Source organism: Lepisma saccharinum, chromosome 7 (genome assembly GCF_977018435.1).
Source record: "Lepisma saccharinum chromosome 7, izLepSacc3.1, whole genome shotgun sequence".
NCBI classification, from domain to species: Eukaryota; Metazoa; Arthropoda; class Insecta; order Zygentoma; family Lepismatidae; genus Lepisma; species Lepisma saccharinum.
In genome coordinates this window covers 1,009,563-1,029,132 of record NC_139235.1, presented here as the reverse complement: position 1 = coordinate 1,029,132, position 19,570 = coordinate 1,009,563, and the positions used below count along the sequence as shown (strand labels likewise).

General features: G+C 35.8%; 1 protein-coding gene across 2 annotated transcripts in view; it reads left to right on the top strand.

Moving 5' to 3' along the window:
* Positions 1-19,570, top strand: part of LOC145989680 (uncharacterized) — a 75,913-nt gene that overhangs the window by 40,027 nt on the left and 16,316 nt on the right. For both annotated transcript variants that reach the window (XM_083124893.1, XM_083124894.1), the window contains exons 7-8: positions 6,413-6,669; positions 8,425-8,629. In XM_083124893.1, coding sequence (XP_082981019.1) covers positions 6,413-6,669; positions 8,425-8,629 — 462 coding nt within the window. The remainder of the gene's footprint in view (positions 1-6,412; positions 6,670-8,424; positions 8,630-19,570) is intronic.

Below are 19,570 nucleotides of genomic sequence, written 5' to 3'. Positions count from 1 at the left end.
AATGAAGCAAATCAATCAATCAATATTTGTTTTCACAACATTTACTAAATTCTCAAGGACAAATCAATATCTTGCCCGATTGGATTCGAATCCAGAACCCCTGGCGCCGAAGCGCGATGTGCTAAGCACTACCCCAAGGAGATCGACAGAGGCCTCCGAGGTACTACGGGCTCACAGAACGTCACAGGAGTACTATCGGATTATAAATTATGGATATTAGAGTTTGGATAATAAATAAATAAATTATATAATATATAATCTATAAATAAAAAACACCCGTTCTTTATTTATAGAATCTCAAAGAGAGCGATAGTTTGCCAAACTAAAAAATAATCCTATCTTGTTCTCACGATAATAAAAATAGAAGGCATAATAAAAAATAAATTGGTAACTATAGATTGACACAGAATTGAATAAGCTGAATTTTGATGTAACTTGTTTTTATGTGGTTCTACTGATTAACTTTTAATTGGAGTCCAAACTTGAATATCCGTAATTTCTAATCCGATAGTAGTCCGGTATAATCTATTTACATTATTTAACACAACGCAGTACAAATGCCTAATATTTAGTTTTCTGGCTAAATAGTTCCTTCTTATTCATTCAGAACGTTGCAATCATTTCTAGGAACATTTCAAATTTTACATAACATCAGAAAGTATTAAAATTATACTGAAATACTTAAAATCCAATCTTTACCATTCACCATAATGTAACTTTATTTTTGAAGTTATCAAGTGAAAGAAGCAATATACAGTCTAGATAAAATTTTACTCTGCATTTGATACTTACTCTAAATTCGAAAGAATTCCCAACCTTCTTCATATATTTATTTACTGTACAATAATTTACGTACGGATCAAAGTTCCAAATGCAAAATTTTTTTGAAAAGTTTTATGTGGAGGAAGAATGATGAAATAGTTTGTAAGATAGTAGTTTCAGACTTTGAAAACGCAATTCCAGTTTGTAATTTGCAGATATTTTTAATTTCTCTGGTTCAAATTTGGCTGCAAGTTATCGTTGTCATAGTTCTAAAAAGTATTTTTTCGTATTAAGAACTTTACATACAAACGAGTGAAGAAGATGAGTCAAAGTGTACAGTACTAATTTAACTAAGTTAACCTACTCGAAATACTTGATGAGTGCTAGGAACATCAATCTTAAATGTCTTAACCTACTAATTCAAGCCTATAGAAATAGATCTTTGATCACACGGTAAATGAAACGCTTTGAGAATATCGATGAAAATATCTTAGTTTAATTAAACAATAAAGGAGAAAAGTTACATGAACTCACAATGATTGACCGTGCACCTGTACGAATCATTATTCGTTAAAGGACTTTGTCCGCAGATTTTCCATTTCCATTCCCATGTGTGTCTGAGCTGTATAACCGGAAAATATACTCCAAGGCTGATATGCGACACACATTTGTACATAAACGAAGTAACTTGCATTACACTAATCTTAGATCTTGCTCTTTTTGGCAGAAATGTACTACAAAGAAATAATGTAACATCCATTGGTTTATATTGAGTACAAGGGTACAAAATTATTCACAATATATTTGTGAAATACCAAAATTGAACAAAGTTGCAAACATTTTAATGATGGGTGTAATATTCACTTATGCAATATTTACCATCGTGCATACAACGCTATGTAACTCGAATTGAAGATGTACTAAGTGAATTTCATTTTGAATAGCGTGAAAGTTAGTACACGATCTTCGAAATGCCCATTTCCGACAACGTTTTTCACAATAATGTGAACATACAAATCACAATCAACATCGGTCTGTGTTAAATGAAATTGTTAATAATTATAAATCCGACTTACATAAAATGTACTTAACAAATCAGTTAGGCTCACTACGTACTTCGCACTAGTTGAACACATTTTCAAGATATTGATGACTTCTCTTGTAGTACTGTCGGTTAGGTTACGTTCTAGATTTTGAACTTTTTTATTTGGTTAAAGCGGTTGAAAGAGGTTGTTTGTAATCTTTAATTTATTTGCTTCATTATGCAGATGTGTATTTCTCCTTTGTAATAGATCGAATATGTTTTCCAACAACGAAACATTGCTTGCAGTTTGTGTATATACCAACGTCTATATATTTTTCACTTTTTTTTGGCAGCATGGTCTTTAGCCTGTTTAGGGCATGTTTCCTTATTGCGTGTCTTTTGTAGCGTACAGCTCTGCAAACCTTATCAGCACGTCCTACAAGCGAAGCATATTGTGAAGATAAGTCTTTAGGTGAACTACATATTTTGTTTTTGCGTGTTTGAAATATAACAGTTACTTTTTGTTTGTGAAGTTATGACATTTAGAAGATATTTCTGTAACATTTTTTTAATTTTAACCAAGTTGCCAATTTTGTACCAATATTGTATACCTGTATGTGATGTACTTATTTTTGTTTGGGGGGGGGGAGGCTGTGCATTGGGAACCTTAAGTGCTTTTAACTCTTTAATGAAATGTATTCAATTTTAACTGTAGAAAATATTTTTTCTCAGGTAGAAATAGAATTTAAACTGTGGGAGTAACAGAATGGCTAAATAGGGTGAAGACGAGGCCATTTTTAAAGTAAATACACTTATTATTTTAAACATATTTAGAGCAGATTTTAGCCTAAAATAGGTACCTTTTAAACAAAAGATTCACCTCTAAATCAACATTGGGGCTTTCCCTCTCTTTCCCTTGTTTTGGTTTAAAAAAGCACTGATCAGCTACAAGGAAAGAATTAACTGAAAATGCTTGTATAATCTGAAAAAGTCGGGGAATTACTTTTGGAGAATGAGTGGGAACCAAAATTTAGATATTTTTAATGTGCCTTGGCAACACTGCGGCTAGTATCAACATTGTATCTGGTCTTACTCAAGGTAACTTAATATACTATAAGGTAGCGCCATCCGAAAATTGCCGATCATGAACGAACGCGTGACGTCATGTGGGAGGATCGGTTATGCTCGGTGCCCCTTCGGTTATGTTCGTTCGGGGCTTGGCAGAAGCAAACGGCCGCTATCATTTCTATGCGAGTTTGAGAGAGGGAAAGTGTTTCATTACTTTGAGGGGTAAATATTAATTATCATACTTCGGGATGGTATTGAGGTATTCCTTTAATGATTAGTAACATAATGAAAACATGCTACTTTTAAAAGAGGGGAAAATTGCACATGCAAACGTATTGTAAAAATTCATTTTTCTGAAACATGATCGATATATTACAAAGAAGGTTGTCCGTGTTCTAATTAGAATTTCAGATTTCATCATTTCATAAATCGTATTATGATTTTAATAAGAAACGTTGCATGCTAAAGAAGAATTGCATAGTGAAAGAGTTACAAAGAAAGAATTGATTGACAGATTTGGTTTATTTTTGCTTTTCTGTCTTTTTTTAAATATGAAAGAAAAACCCATAAGAGGATCTCTTTCTTTGTTTCCACAAGCCGGCCTCCTTGGCGTAGTGGTTAGCTCATTGCACTTCAACGCTAGAGATTTGGGTTCGAATCCTGGCTTGGGCATGGATGTTTGTGAGTGTTCATTCATCATTTCATCACTCATCCCTATCTTCGCAAATTAGCCAAAAGTGGCACAAGAAGCGAAGTAAAATGAAGCAAATCAATCAATCAATATTTGTTTTCACAACATTTACTAAATTCTCAAGGACAAATCAATATCTTGCCCGATTGGATTCGAATCCAGAACCCCTGGCGCCGAAGCGCGATGTGCTAAGCACTACCCCAAGGAGATCGACAGAGGCCTCCGAGGTACTACGGGCTCACAGAACGTCACAGGAGTACTATCGGATTATAAATTATGGATATTAGAGTTTGGATAATAAATAAATAAATTATATAATATATAATCTATAAATAAAAAACACCCGTTCTTTATTTATAGAATCTCAAAGAGAGCGATAGTTTGCCAAACTAAAAAATAATCCTATCTTGTTCTCACGATAATAAAAATAGAAGGCATAATAAAAAATAAATTGGTAACTATAGATTGACACAGAATTGAATAAGCTGAATTTTGATGTAACTTGTTTTTATGTGGTTCTACTGATTAACTTTTAATTGGAGTCCAAACTTGAATATCCGTAATTTCTAATCCGATAGTAGTCCGGTATAATCTATTTACATTATTTAACACAACGCAGTACAAATGCCTAATATTTAGTTTTCTGGCTAAATAGTTCCTTCTTATTCATTCAGAACGTTGCAATCATTTCTAGGAACATTTCAAATTTTACATAACATCAGAAAGTATTAAAATTATACTGAAATACTTAAAATCCAATCTTTACCATTCACCATAATGTAACTTTATTTTTGAAGTTATCAAGTGAAAGAAGCAATATACAGTCTAGATAAAATTTTACTCTGCATTTGATACTTACTCTAAATTCGAAAGAATTCCCAACCTTCTTCATATATTTATTTACTGTACAATAATTTACGTACGGATCAAAGTTCCAAATGCAAAATTTTTTTGAAAAGTTTTATGTGGAGGAAGAATGATGAAATAGTTTGTAAGATAGTAGTTTCAGACTTTGAAAACGCAATTCCAGTTTGTAATTTGCAGATATTTTTAATTTCTCTGGTTCAAATTTGGCTGCAAGTTATCGTTGTCATAGTTCTAAAAAGTATTTTTTCGTATTAAGAACTTTACATACAAACGCGTGCAGAAGATGAGTCAAAGTGTACAGTACTAATTTAACTCAGTTAACCTACTCGAAATACTTGATGAGTGCTAGGAACATCAATCTTAAATGTCTTAACCTACTAATTCAAGCCTATAGAAATAGATCTTTGATCACACGGTAAATGAAACGCTTTGAGAATATCGATGAAAATATCTTAGTTTAATTAAACAATAAAGGAGAAAAGTTACATGAACTCACAATGATTGACCGTGCACCTGTACGAATCATTATTCGTTAAAGGACTTTGTCCGCAGATTTTCCATTTCCATTCCCATGTGTGTCTGAGTTGTATAACCGGAAAATATACTCCAAGGCTGATATGCGACACACATTTGTACATAAACGAAGTAACTTGCATTACACTAATCTTAGATCTTGCTCTTTTTGACAGAAATGTACTACAAAGAAATAATGTAACATCCATTGGTTTATATTGAGTACAAGGGTACAAAATTATTCACAATATATTTGTGAAATACCAAAATTGAACAAAGTTGCAAACATTTTAATGATGGGTGTAATATTCACTTATGCAATATTTACCATCGTGCATACAACGCTATGTAACTCGAATTGAAGATGTACTAAGTGAATTTCATTTTGAATAGCGTGAAAGTTAGTACACGATCTTCGAAATGCCCATTTCCGACAACGTTTTTCACAATAATGTGAACATACAAATCACAATCAACATCGGTCTGTGTTAAATGAAATTGTTAATAATTATAAATCCGACTTACATAAAATGTACTTAACAAATCAGTTAGGCTCACTACGTACTTCGCACTAGTTGAACACATTTTCAAGATATTGATGACTTCTCTTGTAGTACTGTCGGTTAGGTTACGTTCTAGATTTTGAACTTTTTTATTTGGTTAAAGCGGTTGAAAGAGGTTGTTTGTAATCTTTAATTTATTTGCTTCATTATGCAGATGTGTATTTCTCCTTTGTAATAGATCGAATATGTTTTCCAACAACGAAACATTGCTTGCAGTTTGTGTATATACCAACGTCTATATATTTTTCACTTTTTTTTGGCAGCATAGTCTTTAGCCTGTTTAGGGCATGTTTCCTTATTGCGTGTCTTTTGTAGCGTACAGCTCTGCAAACCTTATCAGCACGTCCTACAAGCGAAGCATATTGTGAAGATAAGTCTTTAGGTGAACTACACCATTTCCTCGATTATTTGGTACTAAAGTAATTGGATGTAATTTTAGCTATGGCACTGCAGTTGGCTTCAGCACGTTCTTTGGTGGAAAATACAGAAATTCTGTTTTTAGATCTCGCACATAGTCTTCTTTACAAAAATTGGCACTGCACACTTGCATTTTTTACATTTCGTCTACAAGCATGAATCCACTGTTTACTTTCGCAATTATCGACTGGAAATCTATGATATTTTATGTCAGTTCATTTAGTTTTCTGGTTATATTTTTCATAGCTTGCTACAGCACAATTAGACATGATTGCAGTCTAGAAGTACAAAAATACAATAAAAATAATTCGAACGCTACAAAATCAACAACCTGCTTGTTCCGATTTTTGCGACGTGTTGGTAGCTAAATGTACCCCGCACCAAACTTACTGCACATAGCAACGAGCACCGTCAAACCCGATCCTCCCAGATGACGTAATGCATACGTACTTCACATAGCAACGAGCACCCCCTGGGTCTTACTTACAAGCTTTGTTTGCATTGCAGGAGAGATGCAGAGACAAGCTGGTGAGTCGGAGCAGTCTCTGCAAAGACTGAAAAATGAATTGGAGGAAGTGAAACAGGAGCTGGGGAATGTGGAGGTCAAGAAGCAAGTCCTGGAAAGCGAACTTCAGCAGGTGAGCCGGGAGAAAGAAGAAGTCTCGGCCTCATGCAGCAAAACGAAGCAGGCCATCCTCGAGAACTTTGGCGAGTTAATGGAAACAGAGTTGCAGTGCAGTATATGCAACGAACTGTTCTTTTGTGTACGTATGATTGATTCTTTTTCTGGCACGAAGCTGAACTGTGTTAATTGACTTTCTAGTGTGTATCAGGGTGAAATTTGTAGCAGAACAAAATATTAAGTTATGTTTTGTGCATTGTTTGATCAGGGTGTCTACCAGTCAAGAATGTTGAGAAAGTCAAGAAATTATGCTTGTGGTCAAGACTATTTGCTATATATTTTATACATTATAGTAAATTTACATTGTTATATAGGGTGTCTCGGAAATATTTTTGTTTTTGAATCTGCCCTCTGGAGCAATTCGCACATTACGGAGAAATGAGATAGATTGCAAATGCTTGGCAACATTGTTAATATTTAGTTGCCATGGAGCGCTTTATGGGGTAGCAATGTGCTTTTTGTGTTCGAGCATTGTATAAAAATAATGATTCTTATGTTGTTGAGCGTCATTTGAACCGGCATTATTATAACCTGGCAGGAATGAGAGACGTCCCAAGTGCAAATTTAATTAAATATTGGGTGTGAAAGTTTGAAAACACTGGAAGCACTATGACGAGTAAACTGCCTCTCCAAGGTCATCAAGATTGAACAGGAAGAATTACAGATGAAAGCAATGCTATTCCTCGTGCAATGCTTTGGCAAGTGATCGAAAACTTTAGTTCAAGAATAGTTGAATGTGAAAACATGAACGGTCAAAATTTGTCCAATACTCGTTTCCACAATTAAAAATTTAATGTTTAAGCTTTCTTTTGGTAATAAATTTATCTTTATACAAAAAATTTAAGTATTTCTGAGACACCCCTTATATCTTTACTGGGATTTGATAAAATTATATACTGTGTTTGGAAATCTAAAATTTAGTTAGAATTTTTTCACTTGGTTTCTTAAGAATTATGTTCTTGTAGGCATGAAGTTTTGTAAAAATATTAAATATAGTAATGTGGCCATTCCCCATCCAGGATAAAGTGTGGAGCATTAATTTTTTCATGCATTAATAATTAAAAATTGACCCTTGTTAAAGTACAGCTTCAACTTTACCGTTCTTGTGGTAGAGGTTTTTTATTGATTAAAAATATCTAATTTCTTAATTTCCAACTATACCTAAGTAGGGGTGATAAAATAAATGTTATGAAAAAAGGAAAGGAAGGTCATGAAAAAGTCAAGAGTTTTTGATTTGTTATTATGGCAGACATCCTGTTGATACCAGAGAGGTAAAGTAAATAAAAAATAACAAACTTTCTAGCGTTCTTAAACTCGAAGGTTTATGGCTGCAGCAACCGTTCCTATCCTGGGCAAGATCTATCCAATCTTTTCCATCCTTACCGATTTCCTTAGGTCCATCTCAACATTATCCCTCCACCTTTCTCTTGGCCTTCCTACTGGTCTCTTACCATCAGGATTCCCAACAAGAATCCTGTAATTGTTTCTTTCCTCCCATTCGTGCAACATGGCCTGCCCACCTAATTTAATTGTTCTAATAATATCTGGACTTGAATGCAAATTATGCAGTTCTATATTATGTAACCTCGGTAAAACAAAACTATGAAACAAAATATACTCACAGCTTTTCCAAGTTTGAGTGCAATTTCCTTTGCATGAACTGCTAATAAAAAGAATTGCAGTTGTTTCAGAAATATGTTGTTATCTTTCCACTAGTTTCTTTTCATTTGTATTGTATTATCATTATTCGGGATATTTTCATTCATGACTAATTTTTATTTAATTCACTTTTTCCGTAAATAGACTTGTCTGTCTCTATTAATGATCATAATTTCAGGCCACAACTCTGAACTGCACACACACGTTTTGTAAATACTGCATCACAGAATGGAAGAAAAAGAAGCTGACGTGTCCTGTATGTAGAGCCACAATAGTCTCGGAGACTAGGTCCATTGTACTAGATAATTTCATAGATAAAATGGTGGAGAACTTGTCGGATGATATGAAAAAGAAACGTGAAGAGATAGTAGAAGAACGGAAAGGTGAGCATTTTTCTTTATATTCTCCATTGATACGTTTATAAAGGTGTTTAATGTAGAAAATTTGAGGAGTAATCTGGAGTTGAATTAGTAACTGACACTGATATATTTTAAGATTCATCTTTTAAAGATTTGTTCACTTCATTAATGTGCAGTCAGAATTTGAATTCTCGTTGAAAAGTTTCACATATGACACATTTTGATTTTCAAATACAGGGTGGCTACTCACTGGGAATTCCGGGAATTATGTGTGAGTGTGGGAATTTTACTCATTAGACATGAAAAGTTGCAACTTCTATTAATCCAAATCCCATTGAATCTATAGATATTTATAAATGCTCTGTGGTATGTTTTTCAAAGTTTAGCTTTTGTGTTTATCGAGGAAGTAAAAGAAAGCTGCAGCAAAATAAATTTCTCTGTCTGTATACTTTGTTAACATTTCTCGCATAACAATCTCTCTGACAGACATAGTCGTGGGATGGCACCAAGTCTAATCTTTTCCAAGATTTTAAGCTACGAGTTCCTTTATGACAAAAATTTGACTGTGTTTATCATTAGTTCATTGTCTGTCTGGATACATTTGAATCATAATAACTCTTCGTATTGTTAATATATTTGTGTGTGTGTGTGTGTGTAGGAGGGTAGAGGACTGGTAATAAGTAAGGTTGAAATAGAGGAAATTCTTACTTGCATCCTTGAATTTTTTTGAAAGTTCACCTTGAAAACAGGGAATTATACTTGAATTTTATCATGATCTTGGAGTAGACATCCTGAGAGTCTAAAAAGGATTGTAAAAAATGGGGTACCCGTTGACTTGGAAATCCTGGAAAAGTTAAGGGTTGTGAAGAAATCTTGAAAAACATGGAAATTCACAAAAGTATTTAAAGTCAGGGAATATGAAATGTTAAAATTTGGCTGATACCAATAAAGTGCCAATATCAAATTTAACAAAAACAATATAACCAATAATCTAAAGATATGATTTGAATTTTTTTAATGTTCCTTAAAGAAAATGAATGGTTTGGTAACCTTCTTAAGTAATGCATGCCACCAGGTGATCACAATGGGTTTTGCTTTGTAATAAAACTCTGTATTCAAAAAATTATAAAATTTTAACACAGTGGAATTTTGATTTTGCATAACGGCAAAATGGCTTAATTTTTCACTAAAATGACATGGATATATATATATACATTAATACCAATATGCCAATAGAGTACCGATTAATCTGTCCCGTTCCTGTTAAATGTGATAGTTGAGTTGTAATGTTCATAAGTACAAAGAAATATAATTCTCTGAATGTTAGTAACAGTGGTTCCTTGTCCTTGATTTTTGCTTATACTTTTTCTAACACTTCATTTCAACAGAGCACCTCTTACTGCGACCGCCATGTGCTTTACTGCAGTGTTTGCAACGTGCATTATATTTATTACCAATATTCTCTAACCTCAAGGGTGTGGGGGTGACCTTCTCGTAATTCACCAAAAAGCAACCCCGTAGTACACCCCAATAAGTGCTTCTTGCAGGCCAACGATGCTCTGGACCTATGGCCAGTACAATCCTCTGTAGGGTAGTGTGTTGTCCTGTGTTCGTCCTTATATGTGCCGAGAGCCCCTTCATAGCCTTAGCTCTTGATAGGTAAGGATTAGGGCTCGGAAGTTGAAGACCTATAAATTGACCCAAAAAAAACCTATAAAAAGACCTAAAAATATATAAAAAAAGGACCTTAAAACAGAAAAAAGGACATATAAATGTGATCCAAATTAATTAATAACTTCAGTTTTAATTACATATTTAATGTATGAGTCATTCCATGCCAAATCAACACAGATATGTGCAATTTCTAACCTGACCATCTCCGATTTTCATGAAATTTAGGGAGTTGAAACTATGCATGGAACTTAGTAACTATGAAAACTTTTAGTCTCGTGCGTCTTGTAATTGTTAAATTATTCAAGGTCTAATTTAGCATAAATTGCCCTTTTTTAGCCCGCTTAGGTATACTAAATGTGCTATAACTCGGCCACTATTTCGCGTAGGAAGCTCAAATAAAGCTTATTGTACAGGAAATTCAACAAGCTTTCCAGTGATATATAACAAGCCCACCTTTCGATAAAAATATAATTTTGTCAAGTGGCCTTGACTTTTGACCTTAAATATCTCAAAACATGTCATCACCGAAACTCGTGAAAAAAATATATTTGGTCCCTCATGCCATACTCTAAAACATATCAAAAATTAATTCTGGGACTGCCATGGGATCAGAAGATACAAAATAATATGTGTAAATATGTGACCGATAAAAGCCTCATTACATGAACTATGACGAGTCAAAAGTCCTTTAGGGCCTCCCCGATGGTACAGTGGTAGCATCGTTGCCTTGTAATCAATGGGTCCCGGGTTCGATACCCGGTGGAGGCACATAGTGGTTCGGACCACACTTTAAACTGTAGGTCCAGTCCCGATTAGCCTTACTGTGCATAAAGTGGACTTAAAACACAAAATCAATCAATCAATCAATCAAAAGTCCTTTAACACCCCCTACAAAATGTAAAGGAGTTATCCTGGTCATGAGAGATATATGTTAGGCACAGGGAGATCTCTAGCTGTGTGTGTCAAGCGCAGGTCTGGCATATTGTTGACAGCCATATTGAATTCCACACAAACATTTCAAAGGAAAGTGGGTGAGAACGGGAATGGTTGGTCCATATTCAACAATGGAACCTTAAATGGTGAGGGCGTCTTGGATGTGTTATGTTAAGTGAACAGGTTTTTCATTCTTTGCTTACGGGGTATGTCACTTTTCCAGAGTTGTGAAACAGGACAGTCTGTGACCACACTGTGTGAACATTCTTCATGGTAAATTTCTAGGTAGATTGATGGGGAGATGGGGATCTATTAAAAGGCCTGCACATTCCCCAGATCTAACATCTTAGGAGGACTTTTCCCTTCAGAAACATTTGAAGAGAATGGTGCATGCACTAAAAGTCCCTGATATTGACCATCTGAGAGAAGGCATAGTTGCTGCTTGCGATGATGTTGCACCTGCTACATTGCCAAATGTTCTACGTGAGTGTGAGAGACGTCAACGAGTGTGCTCACAGGAATATTGACAACACTATAATGTGCATATATCGTAAGTGAAAGATATGTGTATAACGTTTTGCTGCCTAAAAGTAAGTTGGAAAAACCTTCGCCGCTTCATTTCTCGTGGGATTCTAACCTGATTTGATATTTCACATCACCCACTTTCCTTTGAAATGTTTGCGTTGAATTCAATATGGCTGTCAACAATATGCCAGACCTGCGCTTGACACCCACAGTTAGAGATCTCCCTGTGCCTAACCTATTTCTTTCATGACCAGGATAACTCCTTTACATTTTGTAGGGGGTGTTAAAGGACTTTTGACTCGTCATAGTTCATGTAATGAGGATTTATCAGTCACATAGTTAAACATATTATTTTGTATCATCTGATCCCATTGCAGTCCCAGAATGATTTTTTGATATGTTTTAGAGTATGGCATGAGCGACCAAATATATTTTTTTCACGATTTTTGGTGATGACATGTTTTGAGATATTCAAGGTCAAAAGTCAAGGTCACGTGACAATATTATATTTTTATCGAAAGGTGGGCTTGTTATATATCACTGGAAAGCATGTTCAATTCCCTGTACAATAAGCTTTATTTGAGCTTTCTAGGCGAAATAGTGGCGGAGTTACAGCACATTTAGTATAGCTAAGCGGGCTCAAAAAGGGTAATTTCTGCTAACTTTGACCTTGAATAATTTAACAATTACAAGATGCACGAGACTAAAAATTTTCATAGTTACTAAGTTCCATGCATAGCTTCAACTCCCCAAATTTCATGACAATCGGAGATGGTCAGGTTGGAGGCTGTGTTGATTTCGCATGGAATGACTCGTATATGGTTGTATACACCATACTGAAAGCTTCAAAACAACAGAAAGTTGCCACCTACAGCACGACCTTCCAGACAAGTTACGGTTAATGGACCTTGTACCATACCTGCTTCAATCGTCCAAAAATGTTTTCTCTCGTTTCAGGGATGGTTCAAATATATTTATTTATTATTTTTTTTATTTCTTTACTACAGAAAGGATGTTTAAGAGGTGATGGTGATGATCTGATGATGACTTGAATTGAGAATTCGCAGTAAAAACGTAGTCAAAAGAAGGTGAAGTTGCAAGAAAAAGCCGTTAAGACCTAAAGAAAAGGCTAAAAAAGGACCAATAAGCCAAAAAATGCAGAAAAGGGCAAAAAAGAACAAATGGGACCCACCTTTTTCTGGCCTACAATGACCCAAAATGAACATATATTATGTTGGGCCTCGTCTTCGGACACTAGGGAAATAATAAAAAAAGGATATATCTTCAACTTCCGAGCCCTAGTAAGGATATTTTGGTCCTCAAGAGACAGAATACCATATTTACTAATGTATAATGCTCACTTTTTTCCAAAAAATTTGCCCCCAAAAACTGTGGTATGTATTATGCACTAAATAATTTTGACAGCCAACATCAAACCACATGCATATAACATGTAACAGTTGGGCTGAAAAGTTCGTAGGCTAACATAGTAAAAAATATTTTTTTGACAAAATTCGATTTTATTATTCAATATAGTTGCCTTTGAGGGTGATACAACGATTATAGCAGTCATACAATTTTTCGATGCCATTTTTATAGTACGATTTCTCTTTAGCCTCAAAATAGGCCTCAGTTTCGGCGATTACCTCTTCATCAGTGCTAAATTTCTTTCCAGCGAGCATTCTTTTAAGGTCTGCAAACAGGAAAAAGTCACTGGGGGCCAGATCTGGAGAATATGGTGGATGGGGAAGCAATTCGTAGTCTAATTCATATAATTTTGCCATCGTTTTCATTGATTTGTGACACGGTGCATTGTCTTGATGAAACAGCACTTTTTTCTTCTTCAAATGGGGCCGTTGTTTCGTGATTTCATCCTTTAAACGCTCCAACAACGCTATGTAATAATCTCAGCTATCTCGATCAACTTCACTTTACGATCATTTAAAATTATTTTGTGGACTTTTTTGATGTTTTCGTCGGTAACAGCGTCTTTGGGGCGTCCACTGCGTGCATCGTCTTCGATGCTCATTTCGCCTCGTTTAAATTTAGCAAACCACTTCTCAACGGTTGATTTTCCTGGTGCAGAGTCCGAATAATGTTTATCAAGCCAAGCCTTGGCTTCAACAGTATTTTTTTTCGCCAAAAAGCAATGCTTTTAACACACAAAATTCTTTTTTATCCATTTTTTCACAATAACAAAAGCTGCTTCACTCACAATGCTATATCTCACGAACTAATTATCCGGCAGCTGTGAAATTTATAGACGTATCTTTTGAAGGTTAGTACTAAGTAAAAATCACATGGATTTAATTCTAGTAACGCCATCTATGAGTCAGCCTACGAGCCCGACCCTGTGGCCGAGCGGTTAGCACATCGCGCTGCGACGCCAAGGGTCCCGGGTTCGAATCCTGGTCGGGCTTGGTTGTTTGTGAATGTCCATTCGTCAATTTCATCCTTTCATCACTCATCCTCATCTTCGCAAATTAGCCAAGAGGCACAAAACGCGAAGTAAAATAAACTAAATCAAATCAAATCAAAAAGAGTCAGCCTACGAACTTTTCAGCCCAACTGTTATATATCAACAGGCACAAATAGAAATTACCAGGTTCGATGTCTTTAGTAATACCAGTAATGTTTTTTAAAAAATACTATAAAAGTGCAATGGCCATTTCTCATGATTTTTCAATTTGTAACTTGCGTCAATGAGAAAATCAGTGCCGTTCTGGCAGAATTCAAGCCTGCACTTTCCGTCACACAGAATGTGTATCAGCTGTATTTTTCGGGTGAGAAATAAAACAACATAACATCCTGAGCGCTGCAAATCCATAACATAATTTTGATCTCTCTTGTACTGCCGAATAAACAAGGTGGTCACAGAAGTGAAAGCTTTGAGATGCTAAACACAGTAAAGGGAGAGAGGGGACGTGGTCGTGGATTGGTGATTCATTGTATATGATATTCTCCTCTTGGTCCACATAGCAACAGGTGACTCATTGAATAAACACAGAAGTGATGCAGACGTCTGTCCCAGATGCTGTATCCTCAGAGAATGTTCTGTAATGTTCATTCACGTCCTTAATGAATGTGACCAGCTCTTTAAAAATAAAAGAAGCTGTATATTAGAAAACTATTGTACATATGTAATATAAAAAATGCAAAATTTTGAACTGAATAACAGACTATAGAATTATTACAGTGGTAAAAATATTACAATTTTATCAATGTGACACCATCATAGTAATGAAACATACCTTATATCTGTTAATGTTTCTTCTGGTGAAAATAAATTTCACTATAAAATTGAGCAATACCCATATCCTACAATCCAATATAAAATTGCAAATATTTCATGCAGAGCCTGAATGCTTCATTGACATCTAAATAATGTAACCAGGTGACTGCAAAAGGTTTTAACTTAAGAAGAAATTGCATTCTTGAACATTTACTTTGCAACTAGGTGATGTGAATTCAACTTCACAATATGGGCTTGAGACTGAAATAGGAATGGCGAGTTCCATATTTTCAAATTAGTAATATGAAGTAAGTCACACAGAATATATAGCAAGGGATTCAACATGTTCTTTTGGCATTTCTTGTATCACTGAGCTACCAAACCAACTTTGACAAAGACAGTTGAAATTTAAGAAATTTTGCCCATGATTGCGATCCCATTCACAATTCCCATATAACTTTCAGGAAGTAGTAGAAATATTTTTGTTCGTCTTTGTAATGGTTTATATGCTAGAAGCACTGATAATTAAAATATTTCTTTAGGTGGAGGTAAGAGCTACTGCACATTAGTATGACCAGCTAAAGAGGCTTGCAAGCTAGACTATGCTAGATTTGGCTTTCTGCGTTTTAGGTGCATCGTTGCCTACAGTGTTGAGATTTGATATTGTAACATTATATCATTTACTAAGAGGGTTGGCAATATTCATTCCAGTAATTACAGTAGCAAAAATAACATCTTTTTTAAGTATATTTACATGCACTTTCAGAATAAAACTTTAATTGTATAAGCATGTTCTTATTGTAATTTTCTGTAACATGAATAGGTGCATGGTGTACACCTGTCCCCCAACCCTTTAACTATCTTTAAGGTATGAAATGCACCATGAATTATACTGATCATTCATGTAAAATGTTCTTTCTTTGTCTTTCTTCTAATATCAGCTGCAATTTCGCTGCTGCTTTCAAAATGATATAATATTATAAAGTTAATGCCAGTTGCATGCTTGGTGTACAGTTGTCCCCCACTTGACTAAATATGTAACAATGAAAGCAGTGCCATGATCACTTGCAACACTAATGCATATCTACGTGTCCTCCCCTTCCTCATTAACCCACTTCCATATAACATCGGAATCTGTCTTTCGACACATTGATACGAGGGTGATTCAAAAAGTAAGGTAACAAGAGCTCTAATGGACACACTTTATTCCACAGGCAGATATACTGATACACAGTAGTATGGCACTGATACACATTGCTTTTCAATATAGTCACCATGTTTGTTCAAACATTTGTTCCAACAGTACACCAAGGCATCAATGCCGACATAAAAGAAATCTGCATCCAGTCTCTGATGGCATGCTGAACTTCCATATCACTTGTGAATCACCTACCACCCAGGTGGTTCTTCAATCATCTGAAGAGATAGAAATCACTGGGTGCCAGGTCAAGGCTGTAGGGAGAATGTTCACACAAGAATCCCATCCTAGTGCTTTGTGGCCTTCTATGAGTTTCCTTGGCACCCAGCTTGAACATGTATTTCGGTAGCTCAGTTGCTCATGAACAATCTTGGGCACACTGCCCACTGAGATGTTGAGTTCCTTAGCAATATTACAAAGTCGAATGCGACGATCATCCTGAATCAGACTTTCAATACGGCACAAATTGTCATCTGCAGTGGGTGCAGCAGTACTGACAACTGAGCTTAGAAAAAGATAAAGAAAGAACCTTCAGCTACACAAAAGCACTCGTGTGCAGTATAGTTCAGTGTTGCAATCTCGCAATGAATATCAAAGGGGGACACCTGTACCGCACGTGCCTAACGGAGGGTTAAGAAAAATCCAATTTGATGGTGTTTGTTTGTTTACATTCATGAAAAAAGAGAGAGAATTAAATGTTTGTGTGAAGTTCACTTTTCATAATTCACGTTATAATATGTTTTGGCACTTGACCAATCATTACATTGTAATTGTTCCTACATATTTTGAATAAAGTAAGTGTGATTTGAAGGCAAAGGTTTTTTTTTTTCATGCATGTAATCCTATATCCAGTCTGCATTGGAAAGTTCAATTAACTGAAAATGAAGGTCATATTAAACTTACCCATCTTAAGTGCAACGAAAACAATATTTGACAAACTTCTGTAATATATTTAAAAGAAATAGGGGACAGATTAATTGGTACTCTATTAGTGTATTGATAAAATTACCGATAATTTTACTGACCCATTATATTTATAAAGAGCCTCTAATTTAGTGCAAGAATTCTGGCATTTCGTTGTCGTTACGGATAGAATACATAATTTCTTAAAGTGCATGTCTGAATGTGCAGTTTCTTTGCCAGATCAAAAGCATTGTAGTCACCTGGTTGCAGATATTAATTAAGGAGGTTAATAAATGTTCTTAAAAGAACCTTGGTGCTGCCTCGATGATACAGTGGTAGCATTGTTGCCTTGTAATCAAGGGGTCTTGGGGTTCGATACCCTGTGGAAGCACATAGTTGTTCGGATCCTACTTTAAACTGTATGTCTAAAGTCGCTCCGGCTAAAGTTTGGACTTGAGGAAACCCAGACTTTTCGTCTCCAGTTCTGCTAGTGTGAAAGCAAAATGCCAAATGTCTGAGAGTCTGTTTTTATTATTATTATTATTATTATTATTATTATTATTATTAAATGTCCAGTCGTACAGGACATCTTTTCCTGTCAACATTCACCATTCGCTAGCTCGCATTTCAGGTAGAGGCAGGGAGGCGGAGACCCACACATTAGCTTGATACACGGCGGCAACCAGCTTCACCGTGCTTGGCCTTTTTGGGGGTGGGCTCTCTCGTGGGAGGAGGGAGGGGTGAGGTGGACGATAGGCTGAAAACTTGGAATTATTGCGGAAGGTTAGAATTCTTTCTAGGGTATTGTGGAGACTGTTCATATGAATTACATCTCGTTGCACAGTTAAAATTGCACGTCGAGTTCCGATTATTCAATATTATCCATCTTTTATAGTTTATATTAATTTCAGTGTTGTCTACACGGTGATATCAAATAGTGAATTGTAAATTGATTGGACGTGAATGAACATTATGTGTTTTACTCATATCCTCACAAGAGTAAGTACAGCATGTTTAGTAAGATCCTGAAATTTAGGTTGAATTCAGAATTTATGCAATATAGAATGGGTGGTCAGGTTGGGGGGGGGGCTCATGGGGCTGCAGTTCCCTCCTGAAATTTTGAGAAATTCAAAAGTTTCAACTAAAAGCATAAAAAAGACGTTATAACACTCGAGATAGGCTTCATAATATAATATTCCATTTATGTAGTATTATTTAACAGAAGTGGTAAAGAATGTAAATTTTGCCCAAAATTCTTTTCCGCACCAAAGGAGAAGGCGTTAATAGCTTCACATTTCTTATAAATTGAACAAAAACACACACATACAAATATCAATCAATATGGAAATATGAAACGTACCTGATTTGTTCTCAAGAGGAAATACTCCACAGTCATCCATCATTTCGACGAAATGGGATTGATCAGTTTCTTCATCTTCGTCTCCGCCAAGAGTTATTATAAGTTTGTCCACATTTTCCTCAAGAAGCCCTTCCTTTAACCATGCATCATTTATTACTTTTCTCGTAGAGCACCTCTCTCTCCCTTTCTGGACTGCTTTCATCCAATCATCTGTGGACACCTTGACAAGAGCTTCCTGTGTGAGAGTTGTCACCTCATTGATTTTAAAAGTTTTTTTTTTTTTTTTTCTGGCCACATGTCCCTTCACTTGCACCCAAATGAGTTCAATGGCATTAAAGTGGCAATGATAGGGTGGCAGTCTTAACACTTGGTGACCACTTCTTTTCGCAAGCTCATCCACATAATATTGCGGGAACTGTGGCTTGTTTATGTTTAAAACCACTTGAAAAACTGAGCGTGGTCCATGTCTTCGTGATAATCGCCCGATTTCTTAGATCTGAACAATAATGTTCAATTTGGAATGAACCCCTTGCAAGTGCCAGCATGACACAAAATCAGTCTTTCCCCTTTTCCTGTAGGAGCTGGCATCTTGCCTTTCGTGGTGTCATCAGTCCACCCTCGCTGGCCCGAATGGCCTGCATTATCCCAGGTTTCATCCACCCACACAATGTCTTCGAAATTTATCTTTCGTACTGCCCTCAAGAAATGACATCAGGAGGCAACGATGTCTTCCCTCTCAATTAAAATAGTTTGTCCGGTGTCTTCACCCACCGAAACCCTAAGTTATCCTGCACCACCCCCAATGAAGTTTTACCGCCACTGAACAACTCCTCCTCTCTTAGCGATTTCACTAGTTTCCCAAGCATGTGACATTTTTCTACGCGGATTAATAGTAAAAGCATTAAATTATATTACCGCGTGAAAAACCTCACAGTTTTCCTCATTTGCTTCGGTACGCATTGCGTCAATCTCTTGTTTAACATTGTAGTTGTCTAAATCGCCACCAGTTTCCCTCAGCTTCATTCCTTGTTTCTGCGATTACGCATTGCTATAGTACGGCAGGACACTCAGCTCAGAAGAACACAAGACGCGTTGGTCGCGATATACTTCCCCCTCCTCTTTGTTCGACCTTCAAGAACA